This window comes from Canis aureus, chromosome 25, assembly GCF_053574225.1.
Source record: "Canis aureus isolate CA01 chromosome 25, VMU_Caureus_v.1.0, whole genome shotgun sequence".
NCBI classification, from domain to species: domain Eukaryota; kingdom Metazoa; phylum Chordata; class Mammalia; order Carnivora; family Canidae; genus Canis; species Canis aureus.
This window is the reverse complement of record NC_135635.1, coordinates 16626967-16646848: the sequence shown is the minus strand read 5'-3', so window position 1 is coordinate 16646848 and position 19882 is coordinate 16626967. Positions and strand designations below refer to the sequence as shown.

Below are 19882 nucleotides of genomic sequence, written 5' to 3'. Positions count from 1 at the left end.
GGTGCCAAACCACTGAGCCACGCAGGGATCCCCGACGTCCCTCTTTCTAACTTCTAAACTAAGTCTGTCTCTTTGCTTTTGGAGTACAGATTTTAAATCCATTTTTTTGTGGTTTATTCTTTTGGGCTGTGTGGCCCATTTGGCCCTTGAGCTGTTAGAGATGATGGAACACTAGGGATGTGGAGAAGAAACTGTGGATGCTATTGTTGCTGATGCTGTATTCACATGTCCTTGGTGTTGAAGTTGTTTGCATGTTACATGACATTTAAAAATAGATATGCTAAAAGTTGCCTTCTTTTCCCCATCCAACAATTCCATATTGCTGTGGTTTCAAGAAATGCTTAGAATGAATTGATTTTATGCACCAGTAAAATTTTCTATTTGTGTTAAATATAGAACTACAGGATGGGAAGCCTTTAAAGTGTGTAGGAGAATGATGCAAGTTCACCAAAAGCTAGGGCTCAAATGTGCATTTGGCAGGATGTTTCCCTGTATGAGTGTGCCATAGTTTTGATTATCAGCGGCTATTTCTTCTAAGATGCTTCCTCTTCTATGTTTGTAACTGCTTCTATGCTTCTGTAGAATAATAAGGCAAACTTTGTATAAATTGGCAGTGAACGGGTCTATGGAAGCAACAGCATGTTCTTGGAATGGTTTTGTGTAACATGCACACCTTCTCATTCAGTTGCCACCACTTCAGGTGTAGGAGTGGCTTGATGGAGTTGTGGTGAGGGTGTCTAGCAATACCTTACTCTTAGAAAAGTTCCATATTTTACAAATAACCCCTACTCTGAGGCTAATTGTTCTTTTGTAACAAATGTGTTCAGTTGCTGACTTCCCTGCAAGGAGTTGTTTTCTTTCCTTCCTTCCTTTGCTTCCTCCTTCTCTGCTTAAATCCTGTGTTCTTTTTCTTTTTTTCTTTCTTTTTTTTTTTCTTACCAATTTTGTGGTCCTGAATTCAGATTAATAAAGTCATGAGACAAGGTGTGTTTTCATAAGGCAAATAGATGGAATCTACTGGATTTTTTTTTTTTTAAGATTTATTTATTCACGAGAAATAGAGAGAGGCAGAGACATAGGCAGAGGGAGAAGCAGACTCCCTGAGGGGAGCCTGATACGGGACTCAATCCCGGGACCCCAGGATCACGCCCTGAGTCAAAGGCAAATGCTCAACCCTGAGTCAAAGGCAGGTGCCCCTATTGGATTTTTTAAATCTCTATTATGTTTGGCTAGATGTTTATTTTCACATAATTTTCACATATTGTCACCTATTTTGAAGATTTGTCAGGATAATCTTGTTTTACAGCTCTCATTTTACAGAGAAGAATCTGAGACCCATAAAGATTAAGCAGCATATCCAAGGTCACAAAATTTGAGTTGCAGAAACAGCTAATTTTGAATATTCCATAATGAATGCAAAGATACAAGGTAAAGTCAACTGACTTCCTACATTGTTAGCCTTATGAGGAGCAGAACATTGGAGTGTCACCCTAAAGTCTCACAGATGTGATTTTCGGTATGCCTAGAGGAGGAGCAGCTTTGAAAGATGGTTCCTCAATAACCAAGGTGATAAACAGTTTTTAAAAAAGTTTAGACATTTTTAGAAAAGATTTATTTATTATTTTAGAGACAGAAAGCACATGGGGGAGGGGCAGAGGGAGAGAATCACTGGGCTTGATCTCACTACCTGGAGATCATGACCAGAGCGGAAACCAAGAAGCAGATGCTTAACTGACTGAGCCACTCAGGTGCCCCAGAATTATAGGCATTTAAATGAGAATTGTAATTTTCAAGCCAACTAGATGTTTGTGTTTTTTAGTTTGCATATTTTCTTCCTTGCAGAAGTAAAATGATGATCAGAATGTTTCTTGGTGATTGTAGAGCCCAGAGCAGAATGTTTCTTGGTGATTGTAGACCCCAGAGCAGGTGGGGTGGAACCATGGGGAAGGACAGCTGAAGGACAAATATAGTTCCACTTGACGGCACATTTGTCATCTGGCTAGTATATTTCTGATGTGGGCTAATGCATCCTCTTTGAACATTGTTGGGGATATACAACCTGGCCTCCCTTTTCTCAGCTTCCCACCATGCCACCCTCCTGCTTATTGAGACCTTCTTTTGGTAAGTTACTGTCATCAGTGTTAACCGTGCGTTCACTTAACAAATATTTATTGAGCATTTACTCTCTGCTGGGCAGTATTGTGGAAGAGGGGCCACAGAACACAAGGGGCAAGGACTTCAGTGAAGAGTATATAGTAGAAGGGGAAGACAGATAATACACCAATGAACAGTGTTAATTTCAAATAGTGGCAAGTATGTGAAGAAAAAAACCATCATGTGTTGAGGGATTTTAGGGCAACAAACTTCAGACTGGTTAATCAAGAAACTCTTATCTGGAGTGGTTTCATAAAGCTGAGACACAAGTGATAAGAAGCCAGCATGATCCAGTGGAGTTAGCAGGGTGGGGCGATGGTGTTATCCCCACTTCACTCAGAAGGAAATTGAGGAAAGCCTATTAGGATCATACCATCTTCAGTATCCATATTACTGAATATATGCTCTTTTTCAAAGCCAGAGTTTAATGGGCCAGCATGGGAAGGCAGTCAGTACAGTAGTTTACAGCACAAGCAGTCTAGATTTAATTCCATCTCTCATACTGGCTACCTGGAAGTCTCTAGCCAAATTACTTAACCTCTCTGAACCTGTTTCCCCATTTGTTGGAACTTATAGGGTTATTATAGATATCAAAGGAGGTAGTATTCAAAAGCCTATTTAGTGCTAGAGATGTTGGTATCTTGGGGGCATCAGTGATAATCTCATAAATAGTGAAATATTTCCTCTGTTTCACTGTTTGGCAGTGAAAGCCTGGAAGTACTATTATCCTTCTCTCTATAGGGCAAATTTGTCTTTGATTTCTCCCATCATTCCCACCCCTCGCATTCATTCATTCATCTCTCACATTCATTTATTCAACAAACAATTTTGTTGTTTTAAAAACTATTTTGAGGTATGATTGACACACAGAATACCATACATATTTAACATATATGACCTGATGAGGTTTGGAGATAAGTATACACTTGTGAAATCATCACCACAATCTATGCCATAAACCTATCCATCATCTCCAGAACACTTTTTGCGTGTTCATCTGCCTTTGCCAGATTCTGGTTGAAGAACATGATTAGACATGCCCAGTTAACAATCTGTTAACAAATCAGTGTGCATTCAGTGTCCTCCGTGATTTGAGGAGGTTCAGGGGACAGAGGAGTAGGTAATTGTGACCATACAGGTGAAGTAAGCTGGGAATTCTAGTCTGAGGCAGCAAAAGCAGGGAGGCATGAGAGGCCTGGCAAGTGCCAGGAGCTGAGTGCAGAACTTCAGTGCTGGTACGGTTGGGATTTGAGAGTGGAGATCTTAGCTTGCATAGAAGTTTTTACTGTATCCTGTAAAGAATGAGGAACTTTTGAATAGTTTTAAATATTCTGAGAATAGATCTTCAGTTCTGTAGTCTACAAAGGTAGCTGGCTCCTTAAATGATGGAACCACTGGAAAGAATAATATCCAAATTATTCTTTTGCATCTTTATCTTCTTCTTCTTCACCATAATCTTCATCCACAGCAGGCAGAAATTTTCTTATCACCACTACCACCACAATACAGTTGTTCTACCTTACTCTTGATATTTAGATTCTTACTATTATTTAGATACTTATTAGCACATAAGTAAAATTTGCATCGAACAACAACAACAAAAAATCCTTAAGAATTTCCTTAGGAAGGCATTGCTTTGGAGATCAACTCTTTCATTGAGTTTAACCTAGTGTGTGTGGCTTTTTTGTTTTTTTGTTGTTTGTTTTTGTTCCCAGGGTTGGAAGAGAGATTGCCACTGCTTTACTTCGGGCATGGGATGAAATAATTACTTTGCTTGCATTTAAGGGTCATTCTGCATGAAATATGGGGGAACAGCAGGTTTTGATCTCTATCTCATGCCTATGAACAGGGCATATGAGCATTGAGGTCAAGTTGCCTAAATACAACTCAAGCTATAGCATCTGTGTTGGTGCTGCTCGTTCGTGTACAGCTGTCTTCTATACCTGCAAAGCACATGAGTTCAAGCAAGTTTAAATGCACTTATAGTACAATTACTGTTATTGCATTAGTTACCAACTTTTAGTGTTTTCTCTGTCAAACAATTCAAAGTGTATTTATCATCTCATTTAATGTTTAACAAGTAGTTGAGATGAGTGGAATTTATCCTCATTGAACAAATATAACTTGCTATGAGATATATACTATCTTCTTTTTTTTTTTAATTTTTTTATTTATTTATGATAGTCACACAGAAAGAGAGAGAGAGAGAGAGAGAGGCAGAGACATAGGCAGAGGGAGAAGCAGGTTCCATGCACCAGGAGCCCGACGTGGGATTCGATCCCGGGTCTCCAGGATCGCGCCCTGGGCCAAAGACAGGCGCTAAACCGCTGCGCCACCCAGGGATCCCAGATATATATTTTCAAGTTTACTAATAATTAAATGGTAAACCGGGATTAAAACTTCCATTCATTCTGATTTCAATTCTATATTCATTCTCAGCTTTTATGCTCAATGTTCTTTCATTAGAAAACTATTGTATTAACATAGGCAAAAAGCAAAAAAAAACTCCTCCCAAACCTGGGAAACTGCAGTAGCTAAGGGAATAGAAAAGTAAGATTACAAAGAGATGAAGAGAGAATTAATGAGTTTTATTGTCTTTAAGAATCCCATAGGTAGTTAGTAATTGTCAAAGAACATGAAAAGTTATTTGAAGAGAGAATTAATGAGTTTTACTGTCTTTAAGAAGCCCGTAGGTAGTTAGTAATTGTCAAAGAACATGAAAAGTTATTTCAAAAAGGAAGAAACATAAATTACTCATACATGAGAATAAAGTTTTATATAACTAGCTATCAAAGAAATATACAAAATATTCCCTTATTACACTGGCAAAAATTTTCTGAATGGGTATATTTTAGATTGGCACCCTTGCTTGCTTCGGAGGTCAGTGAAAATTTATATAATTTTTTGGAAAGCAATTCAGTAATATGTATTATCTTAATTAGAGAATATTTTGTTGTAAGGGAAAGAATACCCTATAACTTAAGGGAAAAAGAAGGACATATAGAAACAATAAAAAAAAGTTACATTCTGGAGCCAAGGACAGTACACTCATCCAGGCCTCACAGGCGCCTGGAGCTAAGACAGTTACACTCTCTCTCCCTCAGATGGGCCTTTTCTGAATTTCCGTGTGGATGGTGGAAAACAAGGCCACCTCAGATCTCATTCACACCGCTTTCTAGTCCCAGTGCCCAGCAGAAACAAAGTACAACTGCTGATGCCTTGGAGAGAGATTCTGATGGTGAAGCATTGGTCATCACATCAGATGTGGCCATGGAACACAGAGGTCATTTGACTTATCTGCCAACTCAGAAGGTCCTGTGAAGCAGAAACTCTTTGAAAGGGGAGTAAAGCAAGCAAATATGAGAATACACCTGGTACATGTATCATTAGCACTAAAAATGTTCGTGTCTTTTGATCCCACAGTCTGAATTTTAGAAATCTACCCGTAGTAAGTTACCTAGTGATCCAGTAAATGATTTATCACATCACATCAGATGCTCCAGTGGAATGGAGAGAAACAGGAAACTACAGATATGTTCTGTAGGGAGATGGCTACATGAATTATGGCTTAGTCATGAGATTATGTGTTATACAAATATTAAAGAATTTTTCCAAAAAAATATATAAAAATGCTCACAATGAAACGAAATATGCATACATGTTGTTTACACTGTACTAAGTTACATTTTATATATAATACACAGAAAAAATGCTAGAGGGAATTAATGCCAAATACCAGTAACTACTAGATTTTATTGATTTTTACTTACTAATTTTTGAAATATTTATTTATTTATTTATTCATGAGAGACACAGAGAGAAGCAGAGACATAGGCAGAGGGAGAATCAGGCTTCCTGCAAGGAACCCAACGTGGGACTTGATCCCGGGCCCTGGGATCATGCCCTGAGCTGAAGGCAGACGCTCAATGGCTGAGCCACCCAGGTGTCCTGACTACTAGATTTTAGAATCACTTTTGTTATTTACAACTTGTCTGTAGATTTTATTTTCTTATTTTTTTTTATAAGATTTTATTTTTAAGTAGTCTCTACACCCAGGGTGGGATTCAGATTCCCAACCGCAAGATCAAGAGTTGTATGCTCTACCTACTTAGCCAGCCAGGCACCTCTTGTCTGTCGATTTTAAATGATTGACAATGGCCTTACAGTAATCTTAAAATTTGAAAACATAATATAAAATGACTCATTAAAATCTGGTAGAGAAGATAAACCCATCTTAAGTAAAGCGATAGTAACTGACATAACGTAGTATGTGTTTTTGTGTTATGGATTGTGTAATAAAAACTTAAGAATGGATTTCCTAATAATTAGACTCTTTGTGAGTGGCATGGTGTTTTCAAGAGCTATTTTCCTATCACTGATGATACTCAAATAGAAATCAGACAAGCACTTAGAAGAATTATGGAGATTCATCTGTCACATACAAACAGATGGCATCTAAAGTCCTTTTTAACCCCAATGTTCTGTTAGAGAAACAGGTTTACTATGGAGTGATTATTTAAAAAAAAAAAAAAAAAAGGTATATAATTCGATGTTAGGGGAAGATACACAAGGGTAAGTAGCTTTTGTGAAAGAGATGTGAAATTCTTATATCGGAGATGTCACAATCTATAGGACTAAGCAGGAGGCAGTGAATTTTAAAATTGTCCGACTTTGAAGGATGTGATAGTCGGGGATTGGATTATGTGATGGAAGTCATTTTAAGGTCTGCTAATGATTGATGCTAAGGCAAGTTTTAGATTTGTCCATTTATGGATAAAGGATAGTAACATAATTGGCTTGCCAAATGGGAAAAACATTTCCCTTGTTCATCTTCTAGTGACATGAGTGAAATTATACAAAACTTAAATTGAACAAGAGCAGAGTCAAGCTAGTCTGCTTGTTGGTGGGTTTAACTGTATTCTGAGAAGAAAACTTCAGGGTGTCCAGCCATGATTTTTATGTTTTGGTGGTTATGTTAAATTATGGCAGTAATATATTTACAGCTATGCTACCAATTCAACCTGCTTGTTAAACTCTCAAACATTTAAATTTTTTGAAGCTATTCACAACGGCACAGGAACCAAGGACCTTTAATTTTACATGTGTGTGTGTGTGTGTGTGCATGTGTGGTAGGGAAAGGGTCATCTTTTTGCCAAAGTAAAGAATGTTTCTGTTCATTAGAAAAAAGGTACAACTTCTTAAAGAGTAAGCTGATCTCAAGGTTGACACTTAGTGTACCATTTTCTGTAAAGCTGATTTCCCCTCTTTAAAAAATTGGAATAAAATTATTATTGTAAAATGATCAATAATCTAGCTCTTCTTTTTTTTTTTAAGATTTTATTTATTTATTCATGAGAGACACAGGCAGAGACATAGGCAGAGGGAGAAGCAGACTCCCCGTGGGGACCCTGATGAGGGACTCCATCCCAGGACCCCGGGATCACAACCTGAGCCAAAGACGGATGCTCAACCACTGAGCCACCCAGGTGCCCCAATAATCTAGCTCTTCTTGATTATTTTTCTGCTTTTTGTTTATTGTATACATTGAGTCTGTTCTGTGATGATTAACAATTTCTAGACCATTTCTGAAAAGTACATCTTCAACTCTTGGTCATAACCACTTCGAGGGCTCTAAGGAGTAGAGTGTTTATGACTTTGAGCTCACTTAGCACCCAGTCCCTATTACAGTTTGTCACTGCCTTTTTGTCATAGAAAATTGTCAAAATAATTTATTTTCTCAGAAGAACCAGCTCCTACCTGGTATACTAGCCATTAGCTAATTCAATAGTTTAACGAACTAAAATGCGCAACAGCTTTTAAAAAGGCTCTCTTAATATCTGTATTTATGTAAAATGTTTAAAATCTATCCAAACATGAAATTAGTTTGTTACATATATTTCAGTAATAAAATACTGAAGCAGTGTGAATGCTGAGGCATGAAATGGCTATAAGTTGTACGGTTTGGGTTTTTAAACAAACAAAAAAGTGTTAAATTGTGCTCCTTTAAGACACTGCTCAACTATCAGTCTTCCAGTACACCTTTCTTTTCAGTTGCATTCCTCTCTGAGCTCCTGAAGCACTCTGTGGTTATATCTGTCATCAGCATATTTTGCAATTGACTGTTATCTTGTGTCTTTACCCAACTTGATTGATTTCCTGAGGCCAGGAACTGTTTTACTCATCTTAAATCCCCAGCTTTTGGCTCCGCACAGAACTCATGCTTAGATTGTTGAACTGAACTAAAACTAATGAAAAAATGTCAAGGAACTTAACCCAAATTGCCAGCGATAGTTATATGCTGCCATTTCAATGACTGGAAGATAAGGAAGGTATCACCCCATAGATAGCAACTACCTCACCTACCTCCTGGAAAGAGCCCTACCCCAAAAAAGAGAATTAAACAAATCCTCCTCAAACCTCTGATGGTTCTAGATTCATTCTTGTCTCTTCGTGACTAAATTGGGTGCTGCTGGAAGTCATGGATTTTGTTGATCAAATTTACTCACGGGTGGTTAAAGCCCAACAAATGGAAAGTGCTAGATAAAGCTTTCTAATGGAAGGAATGAGGAGAAGAATGAGTATTGCCCAGAGGTCTTCAGAGTGTTTGAAGAATTACTGGTTTTTCTACTCATGGAATTTTAGGCTTGGTTGGTTAAAAAAAAAAACAAGATTACTTTATCTTATGTCATTATGATAATCACATATCTTAGATATAATGTACTGGAATTCTGGCAATACTTGGTGACAAGTCATCATAAACATCAGACTTGTAGGTTATATAATGGCATAATACTTAAATGAGTTGTCAGACCAAAATCCTTTATATTTTTTTCTTTTACAAAAAACACAAGTGTTCCACATTTGTGGAACTTCTCCATGTGAAGAGAAGTCTGTCAGTACATATTTAAGAGGTTCTTACCTAGCAGATATATTGAAAAAACAAGCAAAACGTGTCTTTTTGAAGTAAAGGTAACATTTTAATGAGTGAGAAAGTAACTGCAATCAGCAGAGAGAAAAAGTGCATTATGAACAAAGCATTTTTGAGATACTGTTTGGAAATATTTCCATTATTGTGTCATCACTGAAATAGATATAAGTGTATCTTTCATTTTTAAAAATTTCCTTTAAAAAACCATTTCTGCATACACATTTAAACTTAAATACAAGATCTTTTTTAGCTTGCTTTAAAATCTTTGAGATAGTTATAGTAGGTTTTAGACCAAATTTTTAAAAAATGTAACACTTTCTAAGACGTCAAGGCAGATGGAAGTATACTAGAAGAATTTCAAGGAAAACTTTTGCATAATTGAGATGGGATTTAAAAATGTGTGTCATGATTTAGTAAGTGTGGCCAATGATGTACTTCTTCCCTGTAGAATAATGAAATGTTCCTCAACTAGGGGCAGTCATTAAAACCAATTATGGAAGTAAACCAACTTAGATCTGCTCTTTCAGATGGTTATATCATTAAATATTTAACCAATATTTAAAAAAACAAAACCTGGATGCTTGGGTGGCTCAGTGGTTGAGCGTCTGCTTGATCCCAGGGTTCCTGGGATCAAGTCCCCCATCGGGCTCCCTGCAGGGATCCTGCTTCTTCCTCTCCCTATGTCTCTTCATATGTCTCTGCTTTACTCTCTGTGACTCTCAGGAATAAATAAATAAAATCTTTTTAAAAATAAATAAAAAAACAAAGATTGAATCACACAAATCCCTCAAAAATAGTACTTTATCTTTACCTCATCCTACTTTAAGTTCTTTTTTTACAGTATGTATTTTAGTGCAGTAATATTTGTATTACTTACAGTGATACCTGTATTACATAAACACATTAATATATTTAGTTATGCATTTATCCATACACACTTGGAGATGGAATGTCCAGTTTTCACACTGAGAGGGATGTGCCATCAAAAAATTTTGGAGCATTGTTCTAGCAAGCCCTCCTTTACCTCCCTACACCCACGGTAGTAACAGGCCCCATCCAGACTTGTCAGTCACCATTCTACTTATCTGCTCTCTCTTTGACTCCTTGGAAGGGACCTTCTAATGAGATAGTATTAAGCACCTGATACAGTGTGCAGAGGGCCTATAGAAATGATTGGGACAGTTATGGTCCTTGTTCTCCAGAAACTTTGAGAATAGCAGGAAAGACAAATGCTGAACAAGGACATTGCATGAACTTTCATTTAATTGCAGTTGTAAATAAGTGTTGAAAGGAAACCTACGTGGGATAGTGAGACCTAATCATATGAAAGATCTTAAGGCCGCAGGAACTGAGAAGAATAGTGTGGTTGAAGGAAAATGAGATGCCATTGAAAGTGATGGTGCAGATTAAAAAAAAAAAAATTCCCGGGTTCTTAGTAGTGAGCCAGGTTAAGCTTACTAGGTAGAAGCTCAAAAATACCTTGTGAATAAACGGATAAAACTATTTCAGAACAAACGTCAAATTGATGGATCACAGTCTTATTTCCACACAATGGTTTTGAGTTTTGAAATTTAAAAAAAATCCTTTCTCCAGGTTGCCACAAGTAACTCTAATTCATACTGTTTTAGACTGGTATCCTTACCCATTTGTATTATGTATCTAGATGCTGAATACATTTGCCTTTGCTGCTCTGTGTAGAGGATAAAGGTTATGTCATACTCTACAGTGAGCTATTGACTAATAGGAGATTGAGTTCTAGAGATTAATGTACAGTGTTAATGTCTTAAAGACTATATGGATATTTTATCGTCTTTAGTATTATACTGAAATCTGGTTCACCATTATTGGTAAAGTTCACAATACATAAATTGCTAGGATAATAATTTGAAAGTTTCTAGCAGGTAAATTGATAATTTCTCATGCATCCATTCATCAATTTAAGACCCATATGATGGAAGTTGGCTGTTTTCTTCCTTTCTTTCTTTCTTTCTTTCTTTCTTTCTTTCTTTCTTTCTTTCTTTCTTTCTTTCTTTCTTTTTAGTTCTCTTATTTTAAAAGAGAAGTGACAAAGAAAAATTTTTTTAAGATTATTTGACATAGAACACGAGCATGCACACACACGAGCATGCATACACACAAGCAGGCACAAGCAGAGGGTGAGGGAGAAGCAGAAGCAGATTCCCTGCCAAGCAGAGAGCCCAATGTGGGGCTCCATCCCAGGACTGTGGGATCACAACCTGAGCAGAAGGCAGATGCCTAACTGACTGAGCCACCCAGATGCCCCTTAAGTTCTTTTTTTATCTTTGATCTTCTTTCCTACCACTTACTGAACTTTGGAATGACTAATACTCTATTTTTCTTTCTTTGCAGTTTTCTTTATTTCTGTAATATATTCCTGAGATTCATCCAAAAGGAAACTACATGTTTAAGTGTTATTATCTGTGAGATAAAAGGGAAGAAATAAGTAGAATGGGTGATTTGCAGACAGGACAGTGCTGGTTATATTTAGTTTATCTTTTCATATTCTGAGTTTGTCCTTTAAGAATATAAGGCCTAAAAAAAAAAAAAAAAAAAAAAAAAGGAATATAAGGCCCAACACAAAAGGCTAAGCAGCTGCTGTTACACCAGCAAGCTGTGCATTATTAGGGTCTTGAGGAAAGGAAGACAAATAATTAAATGAAATCTGGATGAGGCAGCTGATCAAAAAGAGAGAGAGAAACAAAAGTCTTCCCTCTTTTCTCCCAAATTAGTAGCAAGTAACTGGCTGTACTTTACCCTTTATCTGACCTGCCAAGGGCAAAGCCTAAGTTTTATTTTCTTAAAGCCTCAAAGGACTCTTTTCTGGACGCTGCATGGCTATTTCAAAGTTGGAAAAAATAATAGGTTCCTGTGGAAATTTATGAAAAGAAAACATTTTTCTTGATTTCCTTCTCAAAACCGGTGATTGATAGAGGGAACACGGTTTGGGAACATATTTTGAAAGCAAAGTGGCAAGAAATGAAGCTAGAAAGGTAAGCAGGGGACAGAGACTTAAGGCCTGTGTGGAGTTTGGATTCATTTTGAGTGCAGTAAGCAGCCACTGAGGATCTCAGCTGGCAAGTGATGAACCCCTCTGCAAGCAGCAGCAAAGTTTGCAAATCTGCCACAGATTTCCTCACCATACAGCCTGAAATAAGGTGCTTTCCCTCCCACTGCTGCCTAACAAAACCTCACTAAACCCTTCAAGATAAAGTTTAGTCTTCTCTTCTCCAGTGAAGGAGGTAGCTTTCAGATAAATGGAAATGAGAGCATAAAGCTGAAAGAGAGAGGTTGCTGTTGGAAATAGATGGTTTAGAATCTTCTGCATAGTGGAAGAGTTGCAGCCTTCAAGTGAGTCAGTTTCCCAGAGTAGATACTGAAGAAAGAAGAATGCAAAGGAATAGTATAGGCAGTAGAGAGTCTGTGATAGGGAATTCATAAGCATGAACAGATAGATTGGCCATAGGTTGGCTGAGGTTGGGTATCATAAATTCATGGTAGAAAATGTTTTAGTCGCAATAATTTTTTATTGTGACAAAATATAACATAAAATTGACCATTTTTGCTGTTTTTAAGTATGTAATTGTGTGGCATTAATATAGTCATCCTGTTCTACCACCGTCCCCACCAGCCGTCTCTAGAACTTTTTCATCTTCCACAACTGAAATTTTATATCCATTAAAATAGTTGCAACGGTATTTTGTTCACACAAAATGGCAACCTCAGCACCAGAAGCCTGTGGGATATTGCTGTGGTGTGCACAGGGGAAAGGGCCACAGTGAAGGACAAGAAACTGCCAGAGAAGGCATTTGTAAAGAATGACTGTTGTGAGGTGGCTGAGGCAGAAGGACTGTGATAAGGGATTGACCAGTGAAGAGAAACAGTTATCTAGTGTGTGTCCAGCATCATATTAAGTGCTGTATTTATGTTGTTTGATGAAGAGCTATTATGAGAGCTGTTATGAGAGCTAATAAGAATAGATTCATTCAAGAGTTTAGGAAAGGAAGGAATCCAGGTGGTGGCAAGATGAGTGTAGAATTTGAAATCTCAGAATTAACTTCTTGCTGAAGTGAATGTGATTTCCTAAAGGAAACACACAGCTCTTCCAGTGTAGGGTAGTCACTTGGCACTGATGAAGTGGAACCCAAGGAAGCTGTGAAAAAATAATAATCATAATTAAAGAAGAAACACTGTATTTAACAATTTGTTTCTCCTTTGAATATAGATCATGCCAATTACCTGGGATTAGTACAAAGGCTAAATGAGATAAAAAGGGGGCACCTGGGTCATGAGGCTGGTTAAGGGTCTGGCTCTTAGTTTCTTTTTTTTTTTTTTTTTTTTAATTTATTTATGATAGTCACAGAGAGAGAAAGAGAGAGAGGCAGAGACACAGGCAGAGGGAGAAGCAGGCTCCATGCACCGGGAGCCCGACGTGGGATTCGATCCCGGGTCTCCAGGATCGCGCCCTGGGCCAAAGGCAGGCGTCAAACCGCTGCGCCACCCAGGGATCCCCTGGCTCTTGGTTTCTGCTCAGGTCATGATCTCGGGATCATAACCTTGAGCCCCACTTGAACTCTGTGCTCAGCAGGGAGTCTGCTTGAGATTCTCTCTCCCTCTCCTTTCCCACTCATACTTGCGTGCCCACGTGTTCTCTCTCAAATAAACAAATCTTTTTAAAAAACCAAACTTGCCAGATGTGAAGGTGGACCATAATGGGGCAAAGGGGAAATGCCAAAAGAGAGACAGATCACCAATTTAAAGTGCATTTACTCCTGGGCTATATGTGTGAACATGTGAAATGAGTTGTGTGATGCAGGAAATCCATACAGGTAAAATCAAACAGCCTATAATTGGGGTATAGAGATCAATTCCATATTTTAGGTTGGAGAAAGTGTTTATTCTCTAGGATTATGTATTTTTATTAGAGAAATATTAAAGTCAGATGACATTTCAGGTACAATATTTCTTCTATATACCTAAAATACACAAGCTATCTCCATCTACATGTCATAAGAAAGATGTGTAGCTTTCTGTGGCTTTCCAAAGTACAAAAGTAATGGAATTGAATTAGAACCCAGAATGGACAGCAGTGTAATCTAGGATTATAGTATCATCTATCCATAAACTCTGGTCTGAGGGGTACTGTCTACTTTAACACTGCTCTGTGTGGTTGGGACTTTAACTGAGCATCTAACTGTGCAATTAATATAAAACTTTTATATTAAGTATTTTTAAAAGAATAAAGATTCAGGGATAGTAACTTGCTTTGGAGATCTGTATGAAAATAATTTGGTACAAAAATATTTAAGCGATAGCATTTACCTGGCATGTATTCAAAAATTTTAGATCTTCATTAAGGCTCACAGACATGCAAAATGGAAATTATGCATCAGTCGGTTGGCTTTTTAAATTAAAAAGTGTTTTTTTGGGCAGCCCAGGTGGCTCAGCAGTTTAGCGCCGCCTTCAGCCCAGGGTGTGATCTTGAAGACCCGGGATCGAGTCCTACATCAGGCTCCCTGCATGAAATCTGCTTCTCCCTCTACCTGTGTCTCCGCCTCTCTCTCTCTCTCTCATCTCTCATGAGTGAATAAATAAAACCTTTAAAAAAAAGGTGTTTTTTAGGCCAACAAGGGGATCATTTTAATATCAAATTGTTTGATTTTATTAGATTGTTATCAGAAGACTAAAGAGTGCAAAATGGGTTAAGATTTAGATTAGTTTTGTTCTGTGAAAATGGAGATTGTCTCTCAGTTAAATAACATTGGAGAATGAATATAAGGATTTTACTCCTTAGTTAATAATTGAAAGTCACAGGTATTTATTTTTTTCCCCTATTCCTGTCCTATCTGAACAAAGTGGCATTCACTTGGTATAACTCTCTTGTTATTTATTGCCAAAATGTTTATTAGTAAATAATAAAGCCACCTTTGCCATTAGTACATGGAACTCTTCAGTTATGACAGATGATGTGTTGGGTAGCCTTGAGTAAAAATGCTACGTCAGACAACTTAATCCACACCATTTTTTAAAACGTTGTAGATTAATGTTAATTTCAGGAAGCACAAGTTTCATGGCAAAATTTTTGTGTTCCATCATCTCCATTAGAAATGGTAAGCTATTGGGGCGCCTGGGTGGCTGAGTCGGTTAAGTGTCTGCCTTCGCTGAGGTCATGATCCCCAGTTGAGATCCCTGCTCAGTGGGGAGTCTGCTTCTCCCTCTGCCCACCATTCCCCCTGCTTGTGTGTCTGCACACACTCTGTCAGATAAATAAATAAAATCTTGATAAAAGAATACCATGTGAATGTTGGGCAGAACTTTCTCTGTCCCTTATCAACTGTGAAGGATAACCTCTCTCAAAGGAGGAAGGAAGAGATGCCTAAGAGCAGAGTGCCAGCCCATTAGGTCCTCAGTGCACAGGCTATTTTGTGAATAGCTGTGAATTGTTGAGCATTGACTATAGGTATTTTCAGGGCTGATATCTGTGACAAATAATCTTACAAAATCAACAAAATTGCCATACATTTACTTGAAAGGTCCTTTTAAATATACTACCATAAATTTCAGTGTTCCCAAATGGACTCTATGTGGAGAACTAATTAGGTCACTTCTGAAGTTAAGATTTTTAAAAATCGGGATCCCTGGGTGGCGCAGCGGTTTAGCGCCTGCCTTTGGCCCAGGGCGCGATCCTGGAGACCCGGGATCGAATCCCACGTCGGGCTCCCGGTGCATGGAGCCTGCTTCTCCCTCTGCCTGTGTCTCTGCCTCTCTCTTTCTCTCTCTGTGACTATCATAAATAAATAAAAATTTATTTTAAAAAAAGAAGATTTTTAAAAATCACAGGAAACATAAAATGAACCAGTGATTATCTTTACTATGATGAGAAAGGCAATGAACATAACCAAAAATCATAGTTTTGGGTTTACACTAAGACAAACCATCCATTTCATGGCCATTTCATGGCCATTTCATGGCCTGTTGCTTTTATTTGCTCCATAATTTTTAAAATTCAGGGATAATTTATTAACAACAAAATTCTCCCTCCTTAGGATAGAATTCTGAGTTTTGACAATTGTATATGGTCATATCATATAGAATCATATATATATGTATCCTATGATTCTATATGTCATTCTGGAAAAGGGAGCCCATAGGGACATAAATCTGAAGTAGGATGTAGTGTGGGGAGAGACTGATTCATTACAAAAGGACATAGTAAATAAAAATTTTTTAAAAAGGTTATGGTGGACTATTTGAAGGAGATAGAACTATTCTAGATCCTCATTGTGGTGGTGGTTACATGACTAAATGCGATTGTCATAAATGTCCAGTTAAGTAACATATAGTCTAATATTAGACTATAGAGTTTAGTGAGTCCTCACTTACATATAACACCCAGTGCTCATCACAAGTGCTCTCCTTAATATCCATCACCCATTGAGCCCAGCCCCTACCCACCTCCCCCCCCAGCAACCCTCAGTTTGTTCTCTATAATTAAATCTTGTGGTTTGGCTTCCTTTCCTCCCCCAACCCCCCCTTCCCCCCCCTTTTTTATCCCCCTTCCCCTATAATCATCTGTTTTGTTTCTTAAATTCCACATATAAGTGCAATCATATGGTATTTGTCTTTCTCTGACTTATTTTGCTTAGCATAATACACACTAGCTCCATCCACATTGTTGCAAATGTCAAGATTTCATTCCTTTTGATGGCTGAGTAACATTCCACACACACATATATTTACACACACCATGTCTTTTGGGGGGCAATTCAGGGAGGGGCACAGGGAGAGAAAGAAAGCAGGCTCCATGCCCAGTGCAGAGCCCGAGGTGAGGCTGGATCTCATAACTCTGACATCATGACCTGAACTGAAATCAAAGAATTGGACACTTAACCACGAGCCCCATACCACATCTTCTTTATCCATTCATCAGTTGTTGGATATTTGGGCTCCTTCCATAATTTGGCTATTGTTGATAACTCTGCTAATAAACATTGCGATGCATGTGCCCCTTTGAATCAGTATTTTTGTATCCTTTGGGTAAATACCTAGTAGTGCAATTGCTGGCTCATAGGGTAGTTCTGTTTTTGAAAGTTGATTTCTTTCTAATGTATATGTGAGTGTCCTTAGTTCATTCCTTCTTAGTGCTCAGTGTTATGCCATTGCATGGATTTACCACAGTTTGCTTATCCATTCACTAATTCAAGGTTGATTGGATGTTTCCAGCTTTTGGTGACTATGAATAAAGCCCCTGTAAACATTCCTGTACAGGTTTTTGTGTGGATGTGAGTATTCATTTCACTTGGTTAAATACTTAGGAATGTGATTGCTGAGTCATATGGAAGTGCATGTTTAACTTTGTAGAAACTTCCCTGGCTACTATTGGGTAGCTTAGAATTTAGTTACAAGTTTGTGGTAGATGCTGAACATAATCACAGATTACCACTTGTGGACAATGAGCGTCAATGTTAATAGTTATATTTTAATTATCACTTGCTGCAAATCATGTTTTGGTTTTCTGGCTTTCATCTATAAAAATTCAAAAGTAGGCTCCATTATATCTTAATTTATTGTACAAAAGTGAATTTAATTTCTTAAAGGTTGTCATTTACTAGTGTTATTGGCCAAAATATTTAACCTCTTAAACCTCATTTTCTCTTCTACAAAATGGTAATTGCTATTTCTTACCTTACTTGTATTATTCCTTTAACAGAAAATTCTGTAAAATAGTGATAAATTAATACCTTACAGTGAGGATTTAATGAAATGCTACATGTAAAGTGCCTAACAGCACCTGGCACAAAGTAAATGTTAACTATAAAAAAAAAGAAAAGGTATTTATTTGTTTGAAAACCAAACCTGAGTTTATAATTTAAACATTGCTATCAAAGCTCAGAAAGCACTGAAGTTGGGGCATTTTTATGACAGGAAAATGTTCTGTTTTTTACATTACTGAAATTTGCCAAGGTTAAGTGGTCTTGGAATCGAATATAGACAGTTTTCCTGCCACAGTGAAATTCAAACACTTGGGTGGAGTTTGCAAAGGAAATAAAAGACAATTTACATTTCTTCTTTCTTTGACTCCTTTTCTCCATGTTTCTTTTTTTTTTTTAAGATTTTGTTTATTCATGAGAGACACACACACAGAGAGGCAGAGACACAGGCAGAGGGAGAAGCAGGCTCCATGAGGGAGCCCAGTGTGGGGCTTGATCCCAGGACCCCAGGATCACACCGTGTGCCGAAGGCAGGCACTAAACCACTGAGCCACCCAGGGATCCCCTTCTCCATGTTTCTAATTATTCTTTTCAGATTTGTTGTAAAACCTATTCATGCCTAGTATGTAAACGGATTTCTTTTATTAAGAATTAAGCTGGGATCCCTGGGTGGCGCAGCGGTTTAGCGCCTGCCTTTGGTCCAGGGCGCGATCCTGGAGACCTGGGATCGAATCCCACGTCGGACTCCCGGTGCATGGAGCCTGCTTCTCCCTCTGCCTGTGTGTGTCTCTGCCTCTGTGTGTGTGTGTGTGTGACTATCATAAATAAATAAAAATTAAAAAAAAAAAAGAATTAAGCTGATAACCCCCCTACTTCCTGATGAGCATGTGGTAGTTATTGTGAGTCTCAAGTGAATGAATACACAGCCCCACACACTTCGACCTGAACATTGCCCTCCTCCCCTGAGATTGAGCAAGTCCTAAGCAGGTGCACATGAGCCAGAGCTTTAGGCCATCAATAAGTGAGTTAAGACTCCAAACCAGGCAAGGCTCTGCCCCAGTAGTTCTCCAAGTGTGTTCCCTGACATGTGGTCCCAGAACAGCAGTGTCAGTGTCACTTGGGAACTTTATTTTTTTTTATTTTATTTTTTAAGATTCATTTATTTATTTATGATAGACATAGAGAGAGAGAGAGAGGCAGAGACAAAGGAGGAGGGAGAAGCAGGCTCCATGCCCAGAGCTCGACGCGGGACTCGATCCCGGGACCCCAGGATCACGCCCTGGGCCAAAGGCAGGTGCCAAACCCCTGAGCCACCCAGGGATCCCCACTTGGGAGCTTTAGAAATGTAAAATCCAGAGCACCCCCACAGACTGATTGAATTCAACTCTGGAGATGGGATTAGGCAATGTATGCTTTGAAATGCCATCCAGGTGATATGATGCAACTGGAGTGTGACAACCATTGCATGTGGACACCCTGAAGAGGGGATTGGAGAGGTTATTTCCAACCATGAGAGTGATGTCTGTATAGCCTGTTACTTCATTGTGATTTTAGAAGTATTTTAATTGACATTTTCTAATATTTCAGGGTATCAGGAATTTTTAGAGTACTTATTGAATGATACAGACTTATAAAGGTATATAAAAATGAGAAATATTATACCAGTTAAAAAGTGTTCTGAAATAACATATAAAGCTTGGTTTCCTTAGGAAATCTATGGGTGGTGTTTATTCAGTGAACTGTGCTAAAAATGAAAGGTTCAAGTGGCAAAATAGCTTTTGTGATCATTCAGAACGACATTTTAACATCTTAAGCCTGTGAATCCTGGATCTGTAACCTCTTCGGTCCAGGGCATGGACCCAGTTAAAGTGGAAACAAACTGTTTTCGTGTTGGCTTTTTTAGAGCATTACTAATAGTTAAGGAATTAGTCAGTTTATAAACCATCCTATTCCCAAAAGTATTTCTAGCTCACTTGAAGCTTCCATGTGCCTCCGCTGTTGTTTATTTTACCATAATAAATAGAAGTCTCTCCATCATCAGATACTTGGTCTCATGAAAAACACTGCAGCA

General features: G+C 38.1%; 1 protein-coding gene across 6 annotated transcripts in view; it reads left to right on the top strand.

Moving 5' to 3' along the window:
- Positions 1 to 19882, top strand: part of FGD4 (FYVE, RhoGEF and PH domain containing 4) — a 214644-nt gene that overhangs the window by 94035 nt on the left and 100727 nt on the right. The window contains exon 2 of one of the 6 annotated variants that reach the window (XM_077870514.1): positions 1307 to 1428. The exons of the other annotated variants lie outside the window; for them this stretch is intronic. Within the exon in view, the coding sequence (XP_077726640.1) occupies positions 1410 to 1428 (19 nt within the window). The 5' untranslated portion in view covers positions 1307 to 1409. The remainder of the gene's footprint in view (positions 1 to 1306; positions 1429 to 19882) is intronic. 6 annotated transcript variants of the gene reach the window in all.